At 42.2% G+C, this 26,078-nt stretch overlaps 1 protein-coding gene across 5 annotated transcripts in view; it reads right to left on the bottom strand.

Annotated features, from left to right (window-relative positions):
- The window catches only part of ctnnd2a (catenin (cadherin-associated protein), delta 2a), a 232,771-nt gene that overhangs the window by 48,383 nt on the left and 158,310 nt on the right, over nt 1–26,078 (bottom strand). For all 5 annotated transcript variants that reach the window (XM_070985662.1, XM_070985665.1, XM_070985664.1 and 2 more), the window contains 2 exons: nt 17,270–17,483; nt 7,746–7,932 (listed from right to left, as the gene is read on the bottom strand). In XM_070985662.1, the coding sequence (XP_070841763.1) occupies nt 7,746–7,932; nt 17,270–17,483 (401 nt within the window). The remainder of the gene's footprint in view (nt 1–7,745; nt 7,933–17,269; nt 17,484–26,078) is intronic.

The following is a 26,078-nucleotide window of genomic DNA, read 5'->3' as shown; positions in this document are numbered from 1 at the left end:
TGGGGATGTTTGCCTGCAAAGATCTACTCAGTCAGGACAGAATGAGTGCCCTTCACGATGCTGTATATAAATTGGACTAGAACTTAAAGCTCTTAATGAAAAATAGGAAAAAAAAGAGACTTGAAGGCTTTCTCGCTGACATTTAGCGAGCCCCTGGTTTTCAGTCACTGTCAGCTTCTGAGTCACTGTGAGGCAATTCAAGGCCTTCCAAATACGCTTTTGTAATGTCATAACTGACTAGTTATTCACAGCCAGATCGTGCCATGCAAGCTCAGATTTCCTGGACACAGCTCCTTTCAGACCAGGTATTGTAGAAGCACAATTCTTCATGTCCCATTTCTTACCCAAAAACTGGACTCAAAACACAATCCAAATAAAAGGTATGAACAGTTTTAGAGAAATTCCACATTTCTAGAGGAGCCAAATTTTTTCAAAGTGAAAATTAGAAACCAGACCAATGACAACCCTGCAGGAGGTGCATTAATCCAAACAGGTGGAGGCACGGCCTTGCAATGCGCTATACAGTGTACAGGAGATGTCTATGTACTCTCAGTACAGGCCCCTGTCTTTCTTGTTCGTATCATCATTACTAACTGGCACGCCTGTGCAATCTTTGAAGCACAGAGAATTGAAAATTCTGATGTTGCCCCGTGTTATGTACATAGCTACACTGGCTGCTTGTTCAGCACTGCTTAATAGCTTGTGTCCGTCTGGACACACTGTGCTGGAAAAGCTTGTACACAGCTGCCCCATGGACTGGAGGTGAACATTGCCATGAGTGTGCGTTTGTGTGTGTGTGTGTTTGTGCGTACACGCAAGAAAGAATGTGAGCATACTTGTGCCTGTGTCCGTGTGTGTGTGCTCGCTGCCTGTGCATGTGTGCTTGTTAGTGTAGTGGTGCTTTAATGAAGCATGAAATATTGTGCCTTTCTGCAACATGCCTTTCCTTCTGTGCTAGTTACTGACTAACACAGCGAGGGCAGGATTTCTTATGCAGAAAATAGCCTGCTAACTTGTTTTTGTTTTGTTTTTTTCGGCGTAATGTGTCCTCAGGCATTCCCACATCTCGCTGTGTTGCATCACAGAATATTTAGCTAATGCTAGCTTTGTTTGTTTGACTCAGTTTCCTCATTCTAACATAAGGGATTCACAGAGCCTGGCAACATAATCTGTGCATATGGTTATCACTCAGAGTGGGAGAGGGAGCGCGAGGGAGAGCGAGGGAGAGAGAGAGAGAGAGAGAGAGCAAGAGAGAGAGAGAGAGAGCGAGAGAGAGAGAGAGCGCAGGTCATATTTTATAACATGAATGAAGAGTATGGAAGGTGACATTTTAAAGCAATGTGTGTGAGCATGAACTTCTAAGACACTTGAAAGAGGGCATGTGAGCAACTACATGCTGGTCTTCAATGACTTCTGTATGTGTGTGTGTGTGTGTGTGTGTGTGTGTGTGTGTGTGTGTGTGTGTGTGTGTGTGTGTGTGTGTGTCTGTGAATGTCCTTAAATTTAACTGGTAATCTCTACTATTTAACGGGTCCATTACAGGCTTACACTGCATCCTATCTGGTGTCAATCCTCATTAATTCGGTCTAAATCATTAGCCTGCATTGTTGAATAATTACCTACTGAGCAAAAAGACATTGAACTTCATTTAAGGTCCCATTCAGAATTAAACATTGTTAAGCTGCAGTTAAGTAACAAGGTCGTGCCGGTGGTGCCTGGGCTAAAGAGCAAGTCTCCACTTTACCTGTTAGTCCTCATAAAGTTTTAATATTCAGCTTTTTCTGTATTCCTGGAGCATGATAAACAACATTTGGCTTACTTATATAAAAAATTTTTGGAAGAAGTGTGCTTGCGTTGTAGTATGAACCCTCTCTTAGGGAAAGTGTTGCTGAGCAAGTGTCATTAAATGTGAAGAAAGACAGAAAAATGTCATTTTTGGAACTAATGACACACACACAAATAAGGGAATGAAGAAACTGAACCAGTGTCCCTGGTTCAACTCTGGCTGGGTATCTTTGATGCATCTCGCTGTCCCTCCTTTCCTGTCTTCTCTCCACTGTCACTGTCCAGCAACACCATAAAATACCCAGAGGAATAATAAAGCAATTACCTCTTATGATTAATAATCTATTAATTATCTTTAAAGCCATTGTACAGAGGGAACAGTCCTTTTTAAGAGGAATAATTCAGTTCTACATTGAAGCTGTCCAGAACAAACACAGCCTTCTTCTTTTGGCTCCAGCTTTACTGGACTTAAGAGCTCGGTGCTGAAGGGATAGCATGTCACATTCCGCCTCATTTCTTCCAGTTGTGATCCAGTCTAGCAACCTGTCAAACATTTTTATCATCAAACCTTCAGGCTACAAATTATCTGCCTTGATTGATTGATTTGGTCCATTGCACCGCTCTGATTAGTAAATGCCCGGTGGTCGCTTCACGTTGACTTTGCTTTTATCATGTTTTCCCCAATTTTATCAGTTTGATTCTGATATGAACATTTTTACCATTTTCATTCTTGCCTTCTCTGTATTATTGTATCATTGTCTTCTTTCTGTACCATTTATTTCTTTAAGCATGCATACCTGTGTTGAGGCAGATTATAACCTTTGCATTTACTGTAAAGCGCTTTGGGTCAACTCCTGCGTCTTTAAAATGTGCCACATATATATAAATAAACTGACTTGATTTCTCAAAGAAAACATGGCCGATCTGTTCTTTAACTAGTTTCCAATCAACTGGAAATGTAAAGTTACGCTACCAAAAGCACCCTTAAGGGTATTATGACTCACATAGAACGGTTGTCAACACATTCATATTTTTAAAAAGCAGCATCCACACATAAGTGAGAAGAAGTTCACTAACAAGCTTCCAAGTATCTGCAGGAGCTCGACTGGAAGTCATTAAAGCGCAGCAAAGCTGAACTTCTTTTTCACCAATTACAGTGTTTAAAAGGTACGGGACAGGTTATACATGTTTCATCTGGCATTGATTTTCCTTCCCAAGGTGCAACAGTGTGGTTGGTCAGTTTCTATATTTTCAGTTGTCTGAAGATTCATGCGGCATGTACAGGAAAGATGTGAACATGAGTGACTCTGGGACAGATGGCTCTCTAATGTCGCTCAAGGAACAAATGACTTTGTCTCAAACAGCTGGTGCGTGGTCGCTCTGCACAAGTGTCTGACCGTGTGTGTGTGAGGAGGGCACAGGCAGCAGAGGGTCATCACCAGATGGCGCACACATGCATACAAACCAATTAATATCATTGAAATAAATATGGAAACAAACTCACTCGTGACCACACACTCCTTATTCTTCATTCATCTAATAACTCATCCTACTGCTCTCCCACATCTGTGGGTGTCTGAAAGGAAACAAATTGAAAGTGTTTACGAGAGTGTGATCCTGATGAGCACAGAAATAAACATGGACGCACAACACACACACACACACACACACACACACACACACACACACACACACACACACACACACACACACACACACACACACACACACACACACATTGTGTATAGTGTGGAGGCAGCAGGTTTTTTCTGGCTTGGCTGTAAACCAATAACCTGCAGGGAGGTAAACAGCCTCTGAATGGAGGATATGGAAACCCCGCCACAGGAGACCTTGTGTCTGGCCTGATAACACTGTGCGTGGGTGTGTGTGTGTGTGTGTGTGTGTGCGCGCGTGCACAACTGCATGAATAGGGCGGGGCTTTTAATGCCCACCACCTGATTAGACAACATATGGGTCCATCACGATCATTAGCTGCTTGGCCCACATTTAATCTATGCAAATGTGAACACACACACACACACACACACACACACACACACACACACACACACACACACACACACACACACACACACACACACACACACACACGCACACACACACACGAACACAAACCCAAAATCAAAAACACCTGATGCCCTGACACCAGTTCATTCCTATTATCATGTGCAACTCCCACATGCCAGCTGTGATTTGAGATTGATTCACACACGTACAAGCTCACATACAGTTCATACACCCTCAAACACACATGCACACACATGCACACACACCAATAAATAGACATAGATACACCGGTGTGCACAAAGGCATGTACACAGACACACAAGCAGACGCAGCGAAGGGATAATGAGAGAGGTGAGAGGTCTGAAATTGAGCTGAGGTACACTGGGGCCTGAACACTGTGGCCTTGTGTCACTTTAACCCCCCCAGAACAGATAGTGAGATAGAAAAGAGCCCTGGAGAGCAGCACAAACACCTTCATTACTCCCTCTGTGTCTCCGCTCCCTTCTCTGAGATCCTGTTAGTCTCTCCTTCTCATTGTTTCCTACTTCTACATTCTCTCTGCTCTAATCTTTCAAACTTCTGGCCCTCTTCTCATCTACTCTCCTGTCCTCCTCCTCCTCCTCCTTTACCAGCTTTTACAATTCGATCTGTAACTTCGCAGTGTGGAGCAGTGCAGTGGCAGCATCATTTGTCATCCTCTGCATCTTCAGAGGAACACACAGACAGGCAGACAGGCAGACAGACAGACAGACAGGCAGACAGACAGACAGACAGGCAGACAGACAGACAGACAGGCAGACAGACAGACAGACAGACAGACAGACAGACAGACAGACAGACACTTAAGTCCTATAAACACCCTAGTGAGTTAGGAAATAATAAACTTGATGTAATATTTCTACTTTGTCTTTAAAGTTTAAGGAAATATACCTTCATTTAGGATAAACAAACAACTAAAAGAAACACTACGAATGTTCTTTCACACAGTAGCATGCAGTACACTTTATTTCTAAATTTCCCTCAAATCACAAGAACGTATCTTCCATGTACTGGTATCTACCCCTGCAGATGGTGGGACAGATTTTATTTGAAGACAGTGGTGGTGAATTCGGTTTGAGAAGCACAAATTGAAAAGCGACATTTGAAAAACTCAACAGCAAACTCTTTCCGATCTGCGTCGACGTATACCAAGAACGAAAACGCATATTCTTTTCAAATGGGTGAACTAACCCTTTAGATCCGCCTCCTCTTTTCTGGTGATGATTTAAAAACAACTGACACTTAGCTATTACCAAAATGTGCCACATACTTACCATATGTAGGTATTACTAATCCTTAGACATGCCTGATATGTAATGAAGAAACATTTCAGCTCATTTGGTCGTAAACAGCAAAAACATCCAAATAAATTTCAATAATGTGCTGAATTTTAAATGCAGCTTGAAGATACAAAAGTCATTATCTCTGATGCGCAAGCTGCTCCCTCATAAAACTGCTGAAATGAATAAGTTTCATCAGTACTAAACATTAAAAATAACTTCATAATAACAGCTATCTATATTCTGCACCCTTGTGAGCACCTGGTTATCTAATAGTACTTCTCTCTTAACAAAGATGTTTTGTGATATTTCAGCAGTAATAACCTATTGGACCATCCTCTCACTTCCTAAGAAATGTAAAGTGTTGTCATCCCCATCCACACACACAGGTGGACAAAATATAATGCAACCCAAATGCAAATGCGGTGCTGCATTAAATCAGCACTGCTCTGACTCTGACTCATCCCTGTGGAAAAAAAAGAAAAAAAATGACACTATAAGTTTCCCCTGTGTAAAATTTATTGCAAATGCAAAGCTATTAGTGGAGTGAATTAGATTTGTACAGGTGTTCGTGATGTTGAGTTATTGTGTATAATGATGGTGTCCTGTACCGCCGGCCCCCATGGCAGTTCCTGTGCTGTTCCATTAGAATACTGACAATAGAAGCTGCAGAGGTTTATAAGAGAGAAACCACATTGGATTTTACTTTCCAAAAGCTTGTTTATGCCTTCTCTCACTGCATCCAAGCCATACACCCAGCACTGCCAGCTTAGGTTCAAATTTAGAAATCAAGGTACTGTACTTCACATTATAGTAGTAGATCCTCTGAGGTGGAGTAGTGCAGCACACATAGCAATCACAGTCAGAGAAGTCTGACTGAAAAGCATTCACAATTATGGAAGACCAAAATTATGCAAGCCAGTATTGTTTAAAGAGATCACAAATGGAACAATGACTGGAGCAAGTGGTGCTTCAGCTTTGGTATGTTGGCTGCGTACAGACATGCACATAGCGTAGCACCTTACACACAAATTTATGTGAATGCATACAAAAACCTGTTTGTAACATCTTCAAAATGGCTTTGAAATGCCTTTGAGAGACATTCAATAGCTGGAGATAACCGTTGGAAACAGCTTGAGAGGAGCTGTGCAAAGCGAGTGGGGTGAGGTTTAATCCAGAGGCTGCTGGTGGTTGATTGAGTGCACAGCTCAAAGGGAGACAGCCAAGTGGACATGGAGGTTTTTCTGTCTAAACGTCTCAGCCCTCTGAGGAGTTGGTGTGAGAGTGTGTGTGTGTACATAGATGAACAAATGTTGTTTTTGGGATCAAGGTCCAGAGTTCGTTTTTCTGTGCTAATGACATACAAGTCAAATACACATAGCCAGAATCAAAAATCACAACTATAGCAGTGTGTTTGTGCAGCTGACGCTGCTATGGACAGAGGCTGAATTGTAGCAGCATCGCTCATATTCAAGGTCGAACCAAAGTCAAACTACATGGCAAATGGTCAAACAACTGATTTTTTTGTGCTAATTTTCTTGCATTAACAAAAGCTGATTGAAGTGCTGTTTGTCCAATCACAGAGCTAATATGGCTTAAAGATCGATTATATGCAGAGAGTGTATGACTGAAAATTGAGTAGAGCTTACGATAAAATTGCAAAACAATTAGTTCAACCAACTTTTTTAAAATCAGCATATGAATTGCATTAGACCTGATTTATTGAGTAAAAATTAAAAACAATGCAGTGAAAACTGAGTTGCTGTGTGAACACACATGCAATGTTTTCATCTGTATTCATTCAATGGATCAAATTCTCGTTTATTTAGCATTACTTTGGGATAATGTATCACCATACGTGCAGATTGTTGAATTAAATTAGGCATTAGAGATTTTTTTTGTTTTGGGGTTAGCTCACATTTTTCAGCACTATTTCACTGTTTGTAGGACGTGTAACTTTCAAAAGATAAATCCAACTGAAGCGTTCAAAACTGAATGAGTGACGATTTAACTTCTGCAACTTCTCTCAAATAAGCGCCATGATCTACAAAGCTGCCCTTCATTTTTTCAGGCTTTAACAACGATGAACATATTCTATCAGCACAATGTGCCAAAAAAGGTGTTGACAAACAAAGGATTCTGTGTGTGTGTGTGGATGGGTTGTTGCTATGGTTACCGGCTCAAGTTTGTGTGAGAGAGAGATGGGAGAATGAGTGAGAGGGAGAGCAGGAAACAACTGCACGCAGACTACTGTTTATAGTTTTTGAATATATGCATGTATAATCACGCAGCAATAAAGATTCAGAGGAGACGAGATTCATCCTCATGATAAAATTCGTCCTCATTACGATAAATCTCAGGAGGTAGAATTGTGTAAATAATGTGTGCGCGCACACAGCGCACATACACTGTGGCGCTTAATGGAACCATGGTGAATTATGCACAGTACTACTGCATGTCTGCAGGAAATCAATAACATGATTATTTGAGCTATATACTGTTCTGCTAAGGGATAAGGAAGAAACTGGAAACACATACAGAATATGTATATGGGATGTTGTTGGCCCTGTGTGTGTGTATGAGTTCACAAGTATATGTGTGTGCTGCTTTTACCTGAGGCAGCCTGTCGCGTTGCGCAGCACCTGGGAGGTATGAAGGTGGAGCTTGCGGTCGTCATGGTGATTGGGGGAGGAGTCCCAGTTGGAGTGGGGGATGATGACGCTATTGGTCAGAACAGCCAGGGCGTCCTGGATGATTGGCATCTTCAGAGCGTCACATGACGACAGATTCCATAGCACACCTGCATGCACACACGCAGAAAGACGGTGGTTTATGTCTGCATTCATTTGTAAAAGCTAATAAAGAGTGTTCCAAAGAAAACACAAATTGAATTGCACGAATTGAAAAGCCTTTGCACACCTGTGGATCAAGAGGAGTGCAGGAGGAGACCACAGGTTAGGGTTAGGTTATCTTTTTGTTTAATAACCTTCATCAGGCTATCTTTTGAAATAAAAACCAAAAAAAAAAAAAAAATGAAGAAAGGTCTGTGAACCAAAATGTCATTATTAAATAAGTCTGATTGCAAGTGAAGAGGACGGTGTTCAGGAGTCTTTGGTCCTGACATGTCTGCTAAGTAGAACAAGAAAAAATACCCAATTATAGAAATGTAATCAAGATTGTTGACTTTCCATTTGCCAACAGAGGAAATCAATCTTTTTCCAAATGGTGCTCATGAAGTTTAAAATTGATCTTTATGTGTCCTGGTAAAGCTTTTAAACCTGATGGAACACAATCATTAAGAATGTAAAACTCACATGACTTCAAATTTATGCAGACTTTATTTCAGAATTGCTGCAAAAGCAAAATGTCCACGCTGCAACGCTAATGATGCCAGTAAATGAGAGTGCAGCTTAATTTTAGGACTAAATAAAAGAATGCAATCAAATGATTATTATTTGACAGCTTTGTGTTGTGCATTTACGCTCAGTTAAATACATTTAGCGGAACAAAGCTACATTTCTATAGTTTTCTGTACGGGGTTTCCTACAGCACACAGTGCGATTTGTGACGTTTCCCGTCTCTTCCTATTAATGCTTCTGTCAAATCTGTGTCCTCAGAGCACAGCTAAGTGAGGACAGCACTCTTTTCCACTTAACATTTTTACCTCTTCATTCTCTGCCAACTTTCCACATATCATTCATGAACACATATTTCACAGAGTATTAAAGCAAATGGCTCCACTATCAGAGATGTCACGGGCAATGCATTTGATTGTACTTTGTGAGGTCGGTGCAGTCGAAACCTGTCCCTCTGATTAGTTTAAAACAATCTAAACCGTTTTTCTAACCTACTGCATAATAGTAAAGATATCAGCCAGACCTTTCTACTGTACTGGAACATTACAAATGAAGTATGGAGGTACTTCAGAACTGGCAATGTGGGAAGAAAATGACTCCTCATTTTTATCACCTTTGAGAATGCCGCCCACTCTTTTATTCTGAAATCCGACTCCACAATCTACCTGATACTTGTGATATCCGAGTAAATTAATTAGTTTGTTGGTCCAGGCAGAATGCCAACTGCCCAACCAGTGCATCATTTATCACACGCTGTGCGGTGGAGAGCACACACACATATATACACAAATACACTCCGAGCATATGCAGCGATATATAGCCGATGTACATAACAATATGCACACATCCTCGAGCTGGCAGAAAAACTTGCAAGTTTGTATGTACACTTGGATACTTTCAATCACCTACAAAACACACACTCACACACTCACGCACACACACACACACACACACACACACACACACACACACACACACACACACACACACACACACACACACGCACACACATTTATTTTCCTTCTTCTTGTCAGATGGAATACCAGATGCCTCTTTGCAGACCGGTGACAGTAGTAGCCTTGTTGGTCAGCTGTGACACAATCATGCACACACACATACACGCGTACACACAAACACACGCACACAAGCTCCATCAGCATTCTCATATTCTAAAAATGTTAATTAGTTCCCGTTGCTTGCACTGGTCATCCCACCAAGAGAACAAGAGATCAAAAAAACAGATATGGCAACAAACAATCCGATAAAAATGTGTGAAACAGAGGGCGACAGAGATGAAAGACACAGAAATAGAAAACTAATGAGAGGGGAAGAGAGCTGGAGGAGCTGAGTGATGGTTTCGGGAGACAGTAACAGATTGAGACAACAAAGGAGATGTGCAACACGTTTTTAATATGACAAACTATAAAAAGCTGCAGTGTTGAAGGTCACCATCTCTCATGTGTTCGGTGTCAGGCTCCAGATGTCACAGGTCCCACATGACAGATGTCATTCATTTGCACAGTTACCACACAAATAAAATATGGGCACAACTCAAGCCATTATGTGCTCCGTACCCAATGGACCATGTTCATAGAGGCTGTCAGGCAGTTAAAAGATGTCCTGTTCATTCCACAATGCAATATGCACAATCCAGATCTTGTTAGATGCGAATGGGAATGAAACATAAGGGCGGCAGGGAGTGACACAGCAGTGATTATAGATACTGTCAGTCATCTGACACGACAGCAATACTGAAGTTGAGCAAGACAATGAATTCCTAAAAGCTTCAAGAAGGTTGCTAAACTTTGATCTCTGACCTGCCTGCAGCGAAAAGGACTGAAAAATGTGGATGGAGAGCAGGTTGTGTCACTAATGATGGATATGAGCTTCACTTCACTGAAACAATGCACATAAAAGTGCTGTGGAGGCACTGGGTGTTGACAAGCAGCCAAGTTTTGCGTCACCAACAGCAACGCCGGTCTTCATGCCTAACAGTATACTGCGCTGGTGTCAGTCACAATGACAGTCTGCACATGACAGACAAAGGGGTGGGAGGAAAATCAGGCCAAGAAGAAGACAGGGATGGAGAAAACAATGAGAAAGAATGGGCGATGTAATAAAGGAAGGAACAAATAAAAGAGGGAAAATGTAAGTCATTGACAGACCACAGACAAAAACAAAGCACTTAAGGAACAGAACAGTTCAAGTTATTATTTTCAAATAAAACTATAGGTAAATATGTGGAAACTAAGCAAGTAACAGAATGCTATTGTGGAAACGGTGAGAGAGGAGACCAAAGGGAAAGAAAATTATAGGAGTCACAGAGAGAGAACATGATCCAAATGTAAGAGAAAAAAAACAAGTCTAACCAAGTACAAAAGAGGTGCAAGTAAAAAGACAAAGAGATTAAAAAATATGAGTGTTAGAAAAGGTGAAAAAAGAAGGTGCTATAGAGAGTGAAAGAGGACAACTGTGTGCATGTGTGTGCGTGTGTGTGTGAGAGAGAGATTCGGAGGACAAGAAGAGGAGGGTGATAATAAGGCGATGACCTTGTATGTTGTTTGGCAGCAATCAAGTGCTCACACTCTATGTGTGAGTATATATGTGTGTGTGTGTGTGTGTGTGTGTGTGAGTATATTTGTGTGTGCGTGTGTGTGTGTGTGTGTGTGTGTGTGTGTGTGTGTGGGAGCGTAGCAGCATTTGCCTTCACTCTCAATAATCAGCCTCTTGTTTCACATCTCGAGTCTCTGTCTTTCCTCTCAGTCTCTCCCCTCTCATGGGCTCTTTTCAAACCAAGGTAAAAGCTCAAACATCCACAACACACACGCACACAGATGCACTCTGTGGCACCCTCAGCATGGATGAAGGCACACGCGTTGAGAAAAACACTTCACTTGGAGACCTCAGAGGTTTCAAACATCTCTCTCTCTCCCTGTTCCTCTCTTTCTTACGGTGTCAGTCAATTTCTCAGGTAGCAAGTGTTTTCAGTGTGTGATTGCAATCATGTTAAAACACGTTGTTTCCGATGACGAGGGCCCGTCCACTGGCTCAATAAAAGGACATCCTGTTGTCTTTCGTTGGCCTCTCCAGCCAATGAACCTGCACACACCTAATACAAACCCATACACACACAACACACATGAACGATGTGAGAGGGTGGGGTTGTGATGTACACATCTCTGCAGGCGGAGACAAAGATTGAGCAGAAGGAGGGAGAAACACAAAGGAATAGACCCTTCAGTGTTTTCTGGGGCAAGGACACTGTGTCTGCTGTCTAACATCGGCCAAATTTAAGGATGACACGCACACGCATACACACACACACACACACACACACACTTGCCTGCTCTAGAAATATAGATCTGTGATGCTTCGCTAAGCCCAGTGTCCTTATGGGTATAACATCAGGTGACCAACACACAATGACATCATACAGGAGCCCTGGAGTGTGTGTGCCTGTGTGTGAGTGTGCGTCTCTGTTTTCTTCCCCTCTCTCTCCCTGTCTTTATCTCTTTTTCTCCCTCCTGCGACGAGTTCCCCTAAGACGCTTGACGGACAGTTTCCTAGGAGCTGGGTGGTTTGGGGAAATGGGGAGATGATTGCATGAATTCATGAATAAATGAGAGTATGACTTGTAAGGGGAGAGTGAGGCCTGTTAGGCCTCAAGTGGCGATGTTTTATTAAACAGCCTTCAACTGTGTGACTCGATGTGAATTAGTTAGCTGCGGGGTCAGAACCTGCTGATGAGTAAAGCCGAAGACGACAAATGACAGAGCTCATGTGTCTATAAAAACCTGTGAATGAAAAATCAAAAGGGAAATATTGGTGCTGGAAAAAGTTACAGATGACGGCAGGTTAACAATTGCTGACTTGATCCCAGGTCACACAGTTTGTCATCTTACAGTATGTTTGCGGAAAACATTTGTCAGCACTAGGCTAAGTCCTACATTGTGGGTAAATTGTCACTGCCTGTGCCCCCAACAGTGAAAATGCAACAGAGAAATTTCTGCAGGATGCTAACACTTTCATAGCATTGTAGCAGCAGCAAAAAAGTCATCCTGCTGAAGGCGTCCTGTTTCCCCACAGGAATCACTGTAATGACTTTGATGGAGCTCTGTCCTCAAGCATTTTTGAAAGAAGGTTACGAGCTTTGACTTAAATTAAAGTGGCTTTGGCAAGTACTATAACTGTAGTGGGGACATGGAGATTTGGACATCTACACGGAGCGGTGATTCGTGCCTTGAAGCAACAGAAGCCATGGTGAAGAATTTTCCAGCAAAGGATGGCAACATTATTATTTGACTGTGTTGGTTTGCCGCTAGCACCATCAGCTTGCAGAAGCAGAAAAGTGTCGGTCACTTCTGTAGACACGTGCACTTCTCTTTGTGATGGTTTGCACGCTCAAGTCTCGATCTGTATATTTTAAACAGAATCAGTGGACGGAATATCAATCAGCACTTTGCCAAAATGTGCATTTGTCATTTCAGTTGAAGATGTTCAAATGCCCACATGACTTTGCCCAGCAGTGATTTCTCAGCTCAACACCATTTCAGAGCAGGCGGCAGCAGCTCCAGCAGGGTCCACGGTCAGGATAGCATCTCCTATTGACACCCAAAGCCTCTGCATCGACCACACTTTTACTGGCAGGCCCGGAAGCCTTGACTCTGTCCTATCTACCTCACGCTGAGACCAAGCGAGCCAATAAAGTTTATCTAAATTTAAACTTCAAAACTGACCAGGAGATAGGCTAAACTGTTGAGGGAAGGTTTTTCCGGTCATCCGGAAAAACATATGGCTTGTCTCATTTCCCCAGACCTAAAGAGACTCTTTAATCACAGAGAATAGGGGAAGTGCTTTGACAAAGCTGACAACACAGAGCCAGTAATGAGGAGGCTGATTTGTTATGACTCTAGCACAACTACTTTTTTGAGTCCAGCAGTTGATCATTGTCTATTGATGTAATTTGAGCATGCACCACTACCCCTGATGAACCTCTGGTGGTCACCAACTGCCATCTACTTGCTTTCAAATCACCACCAATTAGTAATGAAGGTCAGCCTTTGACAAGAATGCAATTTGGCAGAGCAATTGATCCAATGCCTTCTTGCTACATATCAGGGCAGACGAGTGAACAGGGGTTGGATTTTTATAATGCTAATTAACTATTTATTAAAACAGTGGTATTTGCAGCAATGGCCTGATGAGTTTCCACACATTAAATGCTAATTAATTTTACAACAGCATGTCCCCATCAGATATATATATCTATATATGCATGTGTCTTTCTTTAATGTGTTTAGTTACTGGTTCTCCGTGCCATCATCTCAACACACAAACACTGAATCACTGTGTAAAATTTTTTAGCAAAATGGACACATTCAATTAAAACTGTGTCAATGGCCAATGTGGCATAAAAAGAAATTTAACACATTGTACTCATTCTTTCTATTTGTAACAAAAAAAACAAAACACTCAGAACACATGCCTAATTGAATTGCCGAGTAATTACACAGTAACAGTTTCAAGTGGCGAATTACAGCCCTAGCAGGGTGTTCTGTGAGGCAAATGAAGATAGACTTCAAATATAGTTGCAGTGGCATGAAAGCAGTTGAAGAGTGGAGTTCTATGCTAAGTACCAGAGTAAACAGACAACAGGGTAGAGGCATGCATGACACTGAATCACTCAGCCAGCAGCAATGAGAGCCAGACAGAAAAGGGCAAAGACAGGCAGAGTCAGGGAAAGGGAAGATAGAATTTCACAGTGTGTGGTGTGTGAGATGACTATTTATAAAAGTCAGAGCTCAAAACGCAGTATGACCTGTGGTGCATTTAATTTGCTAATCTGCTTATGGACCACACATGAATACACACACACTCCATCTCCAAGCTGTGTTTTTAATCTTACTCTCTGCAGCACTGTGGTGATGATCTTCAAGGTGCCAGTACAGTGTGTCCCTATAGGTGAAGTCCAGTGACTGTCATCACTGACATGTGAGGCTCAGTATCAGTATTCTGTGAATTCTCATAGTTGCACATTCTTGCTTTTTTATCTGGGATAAAAACACAACTTGTTTTCATCCAGCAGCAGGAGTTTGCACACAGGGGAGTTGGTAGGACAGCATCCATTGTTGGATTTCAGTATTCTTACCATTCCTCCCTTCTTCCTGATTATTTTCCCTTGCTGGATTCATCTTTCCTCCCCGTGTTTAGCCAGTCCTCCTTCCCTTCTTTTTCAACCTTCCTACTAATCACTGTTTTCTTCCAGTTGTGTTTCACCATCTTCAATACCACTATCTGGTCTGAGGAAAAGAAGAAACAACTTCCATCTTCCACCCAGCCTCTGCTCAGCATTTCTTCCTTCCCTGTCCACCTGCATGTCTCTAATTGTCGTTCTCTATCAAGCTGTATTTCCTGCCTCCATCCACCCCGTGACAGTGGTATCATTAACATTGAAAAGGTCGGGAAAATGTAACACTTCCTTCCTTCCTTCCTTCCTTCCTGGGCTGTTATCAGTATTTGAGGGGTCTGTAAAGGGAGACACAAAAGTCCTCGCCAGCATGCTGGCTGTCATTGTTGTGATCCAATGAGTCCCCTTCTCCCCGGAGAGCGAGTGACCTATGGGGATGCATCCAGGGATGGATGTTTGAGCGTGCATGTGTGTGTGTGTGTGTGTACTTGAAGATGAGCTTCGCTTCCCCACTGAGGAACAATAGGGTCAGAGGGCAAATTGAACATGAGAGCAGCCCATCGACTTTATCTCCCTTTTCGGTGTGTGCACGTGTGCATGTGTCATGTGTGGTTTTGTGTGTTTCGGCTCGAGTCAGCGTGCGTATGAGTGAATGAGAGTGATTGCACTTTATCTTTGGAATGTCCAATCCTCTCGTAAGAGTGTGAACACGTCTTATCTCACGGCTAACCTGGTACAACAAAGAGGGCTTCTGTCTGAGCAAAGGGAGCGAGAACACTGGCGATACAACGGCAGATACGCACTAAAATGTGCTAAAATGTGATGCGAGACGCTGAACCACACAGAAGGCCAGCATGCAAATGGATAATGGAGAGAGAGGAAAGGTGCGTAAAGGAGAGGGAGCGCCATGAGAGCATGAGGTCAAGGAGAGAGCATAGGCTGGAGAAAGGCAAGATTTTAAGTGTTCTTTAATTACATGCCAGGGAGAACTGCTCATTGGAGCATCTCCTCTCCAGACACAGCTCACTGGATTCATAGAAACTGTAGACAACTTGAACTTTTTGTCCATGTGTGTTTTTGCGATGAATGAGACACTCATTATTACTTGCTGAATTTCATTAGAATCAGATTTTTTTACTTTTACAGACTGACTCCTGTGACACACAAACACAATCCCCACGCACAAGCACCCATGCGCACGCAGCGGTTTATCATTATTGTCTGTCCTGAGGCTGCAGAATCGATGTCATGCTGGAAAAGAACTCGCTGCACATTTAGATTACATACATGCTCGTGTGTGCGAGCGTGAGTGTGCGTTAAGCAGAGAGGGACGCGCCGCATGTGTTTGCTGCAGCACTTAAGGGCCTCTGGAAGAATATTAAATTCTTGTGGGAGGAATATTGCAAACTATTTCAGGAGGAATGGAGATCAAATTATATCACCTCATGTAAAATCTGTGTGCTAAGGTGGGTGTTAAAATTTAATCTATAAATCTTTTGCCTACAAAGATGCTTGTGTGCATCTCCACAATATGTACTGTGCATCTGAGTGCATATCCATGTGCATTTCTAACTTTGTGCATGTGGGTGTGTGCCCCGCTGTATGCGTGTGTCTCCAGTGCACTGGCGCTAACCTGCGCTGCTCATGCCCACAAGGTGAAAACAAGATTGACCAGTGATTGTAAAACGGCACACTTGCGGGACTTGAATGTTAGGTGGACACACTTTTGTGATGGTATGCGTGCACCCACGCAGAAAACAGAGATACAAACCTATACTGCATTATAACTTAAGTGGAGAAACAGCAAAACACTTCTCAAGAGAAATGATGTTTTAAAACACTTGGCTGCATCGCTGCTTCTTCTGCATTCTTATTCTTCTATCAGTCCGTTGAGGAGAACTCTGATTGAATATCAAATGTTATTGATGATTGAAGATGAACAGCCTTGCTTTCTGCAGAGTGAATAGTAACATTTTCTGAAGAATATTCTTTCAGTCAAAGTTAAATATATAAATTCTCCATGAAGTAAAATCACTCAGCTAAAACTACTGGCACTGTCAAGGCCAAATGAGACTAGAATTCACTGTGGGCATGCAGTATGTGAGAATGTGTGTTTGTTCCTCTGAATGTGTGCGTGCCTCCAGTACGTGTGTTTAAGTAGGTATGAGTCATGACCGGGTACCAGAGTATTAAATGTTGTGAATTTACCGAATCTAGATAATTTAAAAGAGTCACAGGAGAAATCAGCTGCACAGTTGTCTGCTAAAATCACGAAACAAGATGTATAAGCACAATTAGATAAACTAATGAAAGAACAATAAAAAAGAAAGATCTTTTCTTGCAATGTTTGTATTGTACTCGTAGGTTTTGCAGAGGTATATCAAATTACCCAGTTTTAGTGTAGGTGTCACCCTCGCATCTCCACATATAAATTCTACACACACACACACACACACACACACACACACACACACACACACACACACACATACCACACCATTATAACCTCTCCTCAGGCCATAGAAGCAGAGTCACGCTGGAAAATAACTGCAGCTACAGGGAGGTGAGGTGTCGGTTTGTTACAGATACTGCACCTGTGACCAGCTCTCTGATTTCCACATCTCCGGTCTTCCTCAGCAGCCGAACCAAAGCAGGAATCCCCCCGCAGTTTTTCAAGGCCACTTTGTTCTCGTCGTTGGCCTTGCCGTACACCAGGTTCCTCAGGGCTCCGCAGGCGCTACGGTGAACTTCGCTCATCCTGTGGTCCAGCAGGTCCACCAGCAGCTGGATGCCTCCCTGTCTGCGAATCTGAGGATCAAAAAAAGCGTGTCAAATGATGTGCTTTCTACTTAAATGAATTAAGTATAGGAAGGAAAAAACATCCGGTCATTAATAAATACAGTCTTCTTAGACTTGCACTGATGCACACTCACACAAAGTCTCTATTATTCTGACTGAAATTAACATCTGCCATCAGGAAATGTTTGTGGTCCTCAGCTGCTTTATTTATCTCTGCAAGTAGCTACTTTAGAATACAGTATGGGTGTGTGTGCGTGGCGCACAGTTCCTGTCAGTCCTGGCTATCGGATTAATAATCCAACATGTACTAATTGAACATAGAGCTAATGACTGCACTTCCACAAAATGACACAATTACACTGATGAGGGAAGGAAAAGAGCTGTGACTCCAGCTATGCTTCGAATCTAAAACAACTATGAGCTGCTGTACTATCACCCCGTCTCTAAATGTCTCCGAGTTTCACATGTCTGTTTCTCCCTGCATTTTTAATACATGTTTTTTCTGTTCCCCTATGTGCGTCTGTCTGTCCTTGTATCTCCATCCTGCCTGCACTTGTCTTTTTCGGTTGTCTGCTTCATGTTTCCTCACATGAACACGCGCATGGAAACGGACTAACCCATTATGACTGGCACTTTTGGCTTCTACTATCTGAAAAGGAAAACAGGTGGGAGGTACAAGCACTTCTCAAAATAGACTGGTTCAATCGCTTTATGTAACATTATTGTACTATTTTTCATGTGCACCATGAATAATGGTGCAACTGTGCATGTGATTTCTACAATATTTATGATGGAAATGGAAAGCAGAAACTCTAACCTGAAATAATGACAAACGGTATCAGAGACCAGACAGATTTGGAATTTCCCCTTACGGGACAAATAAAGGTATATTGAATTGAATAGGCTTTTGTGGTCCCTACCCTTTGTGAAACTGTAGCTCCATCTTATCCATTCCAGATCACAACTTTTGACTATGAAATTCTAACATATAACTGAGGATAATGATACAATGAGACTTGAAAAAGTTTGTCAAAGTTTGCAATTAGGTAGGAAATGTAGAGGCCTCGTTCCAGTTCTCTGAATCTCCACTCACATCTCAGGCTTGTTCTGTGATTCAACTATGAATGGATGAAGTGAAACAAAAGGGCAACTATGCACGATTATTGAGCGATTCTTTGTTTTTTACTGTTTTTACCAAACAGGTAAAAGAGCAGATACTGAAACCTAATTAAAACACAGGAGAAAGCCTCTGAGCTGAATGACTATGAAGAAAGGGGTCAACGCCCTTAATTAACCCACCAAGCTATATGAGTTATATACATACCACCAACAAGCTGGCCAAGCTTTATATGAAGGTATTTTACTGGTGGCCCCACAACTCTGTAAAGGGCAGTCAACATTTCCCTCTGCTCAGTGTGTATGTAATCACCTCCTTGTATATGTGCTGCATTTGCTATGTAAATACACACAAAGACACACATAAACACAGAGAAACAAACAAACCAATCAGTGTAGATTTATGATCATATCCTGTTTCTGTGAGAAGACAAGGCAGTCAGGACTGTTAGCGCAGTGGGGAGAGCGATGAGCGCACTCTGGTGTTACACATTATGCCTTCCGCCTATGGTGTTACACATAATGCCTCCCCCCCATGGAGCAACACATTGCCTTCTCCCCACGCTGCTGCTTTTTAAACCCTCCCACTTTGCATCTCCACTGCAGGGATCTACATTGGCATTAGGGGGCCAAGGAGCTCAAAGCAACCCGTGTTTAGTCCAATCGACAGGGGTGTAGTACTAATCACCAGAAACAGGCTGCTGTGATCACCAGGAGACTAGCTGCAACATGGATGGAGCAACTTGTGTGTGTGTGTGTGTGAGAGAGAGAGAGAGAGAGAGAGAGCCTGTCTTTCACGCTTCTACTTTCATTTAATCTCTGGAGGACTGCAACAGGCAGAGTTACTCAGCCAGATAACTTGAAAAAGTTTGTCACAGTTTCATGCATAATTAGGCTTCCTGAAACCCTCTTTTATTTTTCTGCGTGTTCTCCCCCAGACCTGGGACGTGAAGTGCTGCCACTAATTCTAACGGTCTGTTTCAGTGTGAAGCACCAGATGAGCGCCAGATGGGTGGAGTTTAGACAAGTTTGACAGGAACAGTGCAACAAATAGATCCACTCTTTTTCCTATGATTATGTCTGGTACACAGTGTTTAATCTCCAGCGGAGACATCACACATCTGGCATGCGGAAACCAACAAACACGTCAGAGTGAGAGTCTACAAAGTGCAATTTAAGTTTGATTTCGCCATAGTGGAAACATAAGAGCGACAAATGTGGGTGAGGAGAGAGAATGAGGGTGAAGGGAGCGAATGGGAGAAAAGACAGCATAAGAAAGTGATGGAGGGCAGTGAGAGGATGGAGGTGTTTGATGACACAGCAGGAGTTTATCGAGCCAAATGACTTTGCTTATCTATTCAATTAAAATGGATTAAGGGATGCAGTGAATGGCAAACTAACCTTGCTCCATTGGCCACACAATTTCCTAAACTTGATTTGCAGGCCCTCCCATGCCCTCCAGTCCTCACCCCTGCTCCTCTCTTCTTCTCTGCTCCCCGTCCCCTCCCCGCACTGATCTCTGCTCCGCTCCCCTCTCCTCTTTATGCTTGTGTCACAGTTAATCTGTTATTCCATAAAAGCCATAGTGCTGTTACTTTGTATTGCCTCTGAGCCACCTACAAGGCTTGCCAATACCTCTGCGCCTATTCCTCTATTCCATGTAAAGAAGATTAGAAGCGCAGATTGATTCGTCTTTGTCTCCCGCTGTTCCGCGGCGGCCACGGCTATTGGTAACCCATAGCGACAGCATTGCCGTGGTAACAGTTAGCAGCGGTGACAGCTGCGATTGTGGGAATCAGAGGTGCTGCCGGCGTAAAAGCTGGCAGTGGGATACACGGGTGACACATACCTGGGATGGTGGCATGCGAAGCCTAACAAGTTTGTGTGAGTCACCACATATGGGACGTCGACACTCATCAGCAGCACACTGAAGACGGTTTACTGTTTTCATGGGAGTGAGGAAACAGAGTGAGGATGTGTCACAGCTTTCAACCTTGGATGCATGTACACACTTAGGCAGGCATACACACACGCAAGGGCTTTTTTTTTTTTTTTTAAACCTGACACTTAGCCCAGGGCTAACTGCATTTTAGAGCCTTTCAACCTTCGGCTAATTGAGTTCTTAGCTGTAGGCCAACATTCCCCCTGTGGAGCGTTTGAAAGTGGGCCAAAAATGGCATTAACCTATGTCTACCTAAAATTGTTCTGAGGCCAGGGCACAGCTAATTTTGCAACAGTGTCAACAAAAACATTCACAACTGGGAAAATCTACCTTGACAAATACAGTAAAGGCTCCACTCTGTTGTTTGAAGCGCGAGGCAACAAAGGAAGCACAAATCACTACTCTTCACAGCAGGGAATCGGAAAAGTGCTTGATAATCCCAATGTGTGACTGTTTGTGTGTTATTGAGTGGGTGGTCCAAAGCACTTTGATTATACTATGGTGGTACTATGACCATTAACAGATGTAGACCCATTTCAAAGGCTATTTCTAGTTTTCTGACGCCAGATTATAGAGAGTGACAGGAAGCCGCGTGGGCCAGTTATAGGCATATTCTCTAAAGGTTACCTTGAAGGTATTAACAACAATTTTGTTTAAATGCTCAAAATACCCATCACTGATGGAAGAGGCCTTTCTCTTCCTGAAATATGTCTAAAAAAATTAAACAAAAGTATTTTTAACTGAAGTAATCATTGATGAACAACTCCTACAGATGTCAGCGGTGATATGTAAGTGCAACACTTACATGATTTAAAAAAACAAAAACTGCTTCAACAAACACAATTTTACACAGTGATCAGAGTGGAAAATTGTATGGTTTGCAATGTGTAAAGTGGGACAAAAGCATGCAATATTATTGCAGTATTTGCTTTGGATCATTCGCTGTGTCTTTCTCATCTGTCATGCTGACAGATAATCACAGCTTGCAGCTTTCATGGTTCACGGTCTAAAAATCTAAAACCAGATTCTGTACCATATTGACTTTACTTCATTCCTTGTTTTTAACAACAAACTGTAAAACAGTGTGAATTTACCCTAATTCTAACTGCGATAGAATGTGATCCGGTCTCCAGCACCCAGATGATCCCTGTATCTGCACTATGCTGTATAATTGAGCAGGTCTGCTGCAGGAGAAAATATTCAATATCATAAAAAAGGTGGGAGGAGGAGAAATTAAGGTAATTGATGTCAAAATAAAGTGGGAGAAGGACACAGTAATATAGGAGGTGTGAGCTAAACAAAATGGATATGTGTGTGTGTGTGTGGGGGGGGGGGGGGGGGGGTGACACAGAGTCAGGGGGCACGTTCCTCTCCCTTCAACCGGTCTGTTAGATAAATGGATATCGACAAGTCTGCTACCCAAAATGAATTACTGATGCGACTGAACTTTAGCCTGACACAGTGTGTGTGTGTGTGTGTTTGTGTGTGTGTGTGTGTGTTCTGGTGTTCCTGCATGAGATGATATGTCAGTGGGTTTGTACTGTGTGTGTGTGTGTGTGTGTGTGTGTGTGTGTGTGTGTGTGTGTGTGTGTGTGTGTGTGCAAAGTGCAGGCAACTGTTCACATGCGTGCATCTAAGTACGTGTGTGTGTTTGTGGGTACAGTATGAGTGTATACGTCCAGAGTAGCAACAAATGATGCTGAAGATGAATTCGCCAAGCTGCCTCTGTGGTCAACTGTAATCTGAGCTGAGGCCAGACCTCCAGCTGCCCCGCCACACACACACACACACACACACACACACACACACACACACACACACACACACACACACACACACACACACACTCTTACACATACATCTGATTGGGCACATGCACTCTCAAGTGCCTAAAGGCACAGACACCTGTGGTGAGACAGGTAACGCTCACACACTCGTCTGCCATCTAGGGACAATTTGCTAATTAATCTTCTTCTTCTTCTTCTTCTTCTTTCTCCACACTTCCCAAAATCACATACTGGATTCTTGTTACCTGATAATGAGGTAACACAAAGTACCATTCTCTTGTTTTTTTATTTACTCCACTCTGTCTCTCTCTCTCTTTATATCTCTGTCTCTCTGTCTCAGCTCGTGTCTCTCTCCTCTCTTTCGCCCAGCAGAGTAACTCTTTAGCAATGAACTGCAGCCATGTTGCTGCTGTATTTAGCTGCTCAGTGTGTCACTTGCCCCCTAGGTCTGTCTGGCAGACTGAAAATGAGAGAAATGTCTTTGGATCAGCACTCATAACAAATAGCTGCCATCTACATGCATAATGTATGTTAAGTGATTTGGTCCATCTCACATACAAGCCGCGCTAAGCATTGAAAATGTGCTTTTATTCCAATTCCAGAACCAATTATGTACAATAATTCTTGTTTCATTAGATTATCCAAAGTATATTCCTTTAATATTTGATATTGTCTTTTATTGGTATGTTACTGTCATTTTATGAAAGTACTGTAATAACTTTCTGTGACTGAACAGCTAAGAGGGCTTTAAGTAAGACTCTAAGCAGGTCTAAAATCACAGGAAATCACAGCCTATTGCTTGACGGTATCCAATCTGAAGAATGAAAAATCTTGAAGCCATTATCCTGAAAATATAGGTGTTGTAGGATTTACAAGGAATGACTGAAATGACCTGCCACACTTTCAAAATTAACACTATTAGATTTGATGCTGTGGTTATTACTATTTGTGAGAGAAGCTGTCAAAAGTTTAAATGGCACCTCTGGTTTTGCTGAGGCATTGATGAATAAATAATGAATATACATATGTATGAATAACCATCAAAAGAGTTTCGCCTCTGTGTTCAGGGGGTACCCACATGAGCCAAGACATTTTCTGAGCAATTCAAGACACAGCTGTGAAACTAAAGCAAGACGGAGCAGTGACGCTGCAGGACACAACTCCAGCATGTGACCCCTGAAAGGACAAAGCGTTTCCAGGCAAAGAGGGTCTCCTTGTCCTTTAAGACAACATCAGCTGTGCGGTCTGCCAAGTTTTAGGAAAAGAAAATGAAAATGCATAAACTGTCGCTTCATTAAATAATCTTCTGTGACACCTGCCTTGTTATGAATCCCTGGGTAATAAAGCTGTCACGTCATTTGCCAATGAAATGCATATTCAACTACTGCTGGCGAAGGTTATTTTTAAAACAGGCAACCTCACGCATTTGAACATCCCCCCACCCACACGCACACACGCATACACACACAGCAGAACTCAGTCACTAAGAACTACTTTTACGACATGTGATATGTGAAAATTAACAATCGCTAGAAGGTTGTGTGATGTGTCTTGTATAACTGACACAGTGTCACGCACTCACTGTGTTGATAATATGACAAAGACAGTAGCAAATATAAGGCACATTAGTTGTGAAATGCTACAATGAGAGGGAGTGCTACATACATAAAAATCCTGTGGCGAAATTACAACTCTGAGAAGGAATTATTACTGAAGAGTTGTCACTTAACTCTATCAAGTCACACTTCACAGAAAGCCAAAGAACAGGTCACTGACGGTAAGGAAACTGTATTGCATGGCTTTAAGTGGGAGTCAGTTCTATCTAACAGTTCTATTGGTCTTTATCACTACCTCTCAGAATTAATAAAGCAATTGATTGATTAATGTTGAGTTGTACCACCTTAATGACCCCACATGTGTTTTGTAGCCTTTGTAACGGAACAAAGACATTTACTCTTCAACTCTGAAACTTGTTGAAAAGAACATAGTGCAGCTCTGTCACAACCTTGAAGAGCCATGAAGATACTTAAAAAGTTCACTGAACAAAAGGAACATTTTTCATTACATTTAGCATGCAACTTGAGGAAACATCAATAGATGAAATGCACAGATAAAACCAACTACCCTTCACACTCACTCATGAAGGCCATGAAATGCTTATTTTGTTATGAAACTTTCATTTGAACTTCCTTTGATTGAAATTTAATGAATACTGACAGACATAAAGACGATATGAGAAAAAGACGTCAGTGAGAGTCAAGATGTTCCAAGACGTGCTCCATCATTAATGTGATGGCTCTACAGAACATACGCGCATCGGCGTTACTGCTGATCAAACCTCGCGCAATAAAAGGTGCTGTTGAGTTTTATAACACTTCAGAAGTAAAACAGAGGAGGCAAATGAATTGTTTTCACTCTCAAGTGTGACAAGAACAAAGTAAATGCTAAATTGAGGAGAAGAACTATTAGAATGTAGAAAATACAAAGTAAACACTGTCGGTAACAGTTAGGGGTTCACTGCTTTGTTTCATGGGTAACACACTAACAAACACTAACAAAACAAATTAATTATTCTCATCACAGTATAAAAACACATCAACACACTGAGATTCGCAATATCTTGCTTCATTCTAACAAAAGGATCTTTAACTAAACTAATATCCTGTATCTGGCTTAGTGATCATCAAGTTCATTTTTCATTAAAAACTATTAAAGACACACGGTTGAAGGCACATTATGGCACGTGCTGCATTCACACATGTGCCAGTGTGTGCATGTAGATATGTGTGTGTTGATTTGATGTGATGCGAAGCGTCAATTCTGGTTGGTTGATTTCTCTTCCAGATTTAATTTGTGTAAATACTGTTTAGCAGTGCCTTGGGCCCTGAGCAAGGCAATCAAACAGACTGATGAAGGCAGGCCAAAGCATCCACTGTCAATACACTGTTGCTATTTTCTCCATTGTTGGACACCTCCATTCAGGCAATAATTACACCCATTACGAAAGACATGAACACTTAGGTTTCTCTCGGAGCTGGGTGGCTCGGGGAGTGGGAGTGGAATGAAGTGCGATGTTTTTGTATGTGTGACTGAATTTTCGTATCTGTATGTCTTTGTTTGTGTGGGTGGATAAGTGGGTCGGTGTGAATGAAAAGTAGCTGTGTCTCCATGTTTACATTGTCTAATTGCCTGCTTTTGAGGATAGTTAATATCATTTTTTCCCGTTTGCTTGTGCGCCTTTGTAATTGTGCGTGAATGAGCATTTTAGCAATATGGCTTCACTTTTCAATGAGGTTGCAGTAGCAGCTATTGACTGACTCGACTGAAATTCATTTCTTAAGGAAAAAAATGTCAATGCCCTCACCGGCATGTAGTGGTAAATTGATTCTGAGAGTAATATAGGGTGGAGAGGGATGTATATGTGTGTGTGTGTTTGTGTTGGGGGCATTGAAGAAAGGACTTTGTGTATCTGTGGGTTTAAATGTGAGTGCATGTGCATCTGCATGCAACACTGTCATTGTTTTAGAGCGCCTCTAGCCTTATTACAAGGTTTATTAGAGATTTCCAAAGGGGATTCCCTTCAAAATTGCTTTTGAGAGACAAACCAGTGACTTTGGGACTAATTGAACTTTACTGCCACTATAGCTACAACTCAATAGAAGGCACAGCTTAGGGACGGAGATTGCAACAAGCTTTATCATGCAGAACATCAGTGTGGAACGGGTTAGTTAATGCACTATTTCTTCAAAGCGACTGCAG

The sequence above is a fragment of the Chaetodon trifascialis genome, chromosome 18, assembly GCF_039877785.1.
Source record: "Chaetodon trifascialis isolate fChaTrf1 chromosome 18, fChaTrf1.hap1, whole genome shotgun sequence".
NCBI classification, from domain to species: domain Eukaryota; kingdom Metazoa; phylum Chordata; class Actinopteri; order Chaetodontiformes; family Chaetodontidae; genus Chaetodon; species Chaetodon trifascialis.
This window is presented reverse-complemented; position numbering and strand designations above follow the sequence as displayed.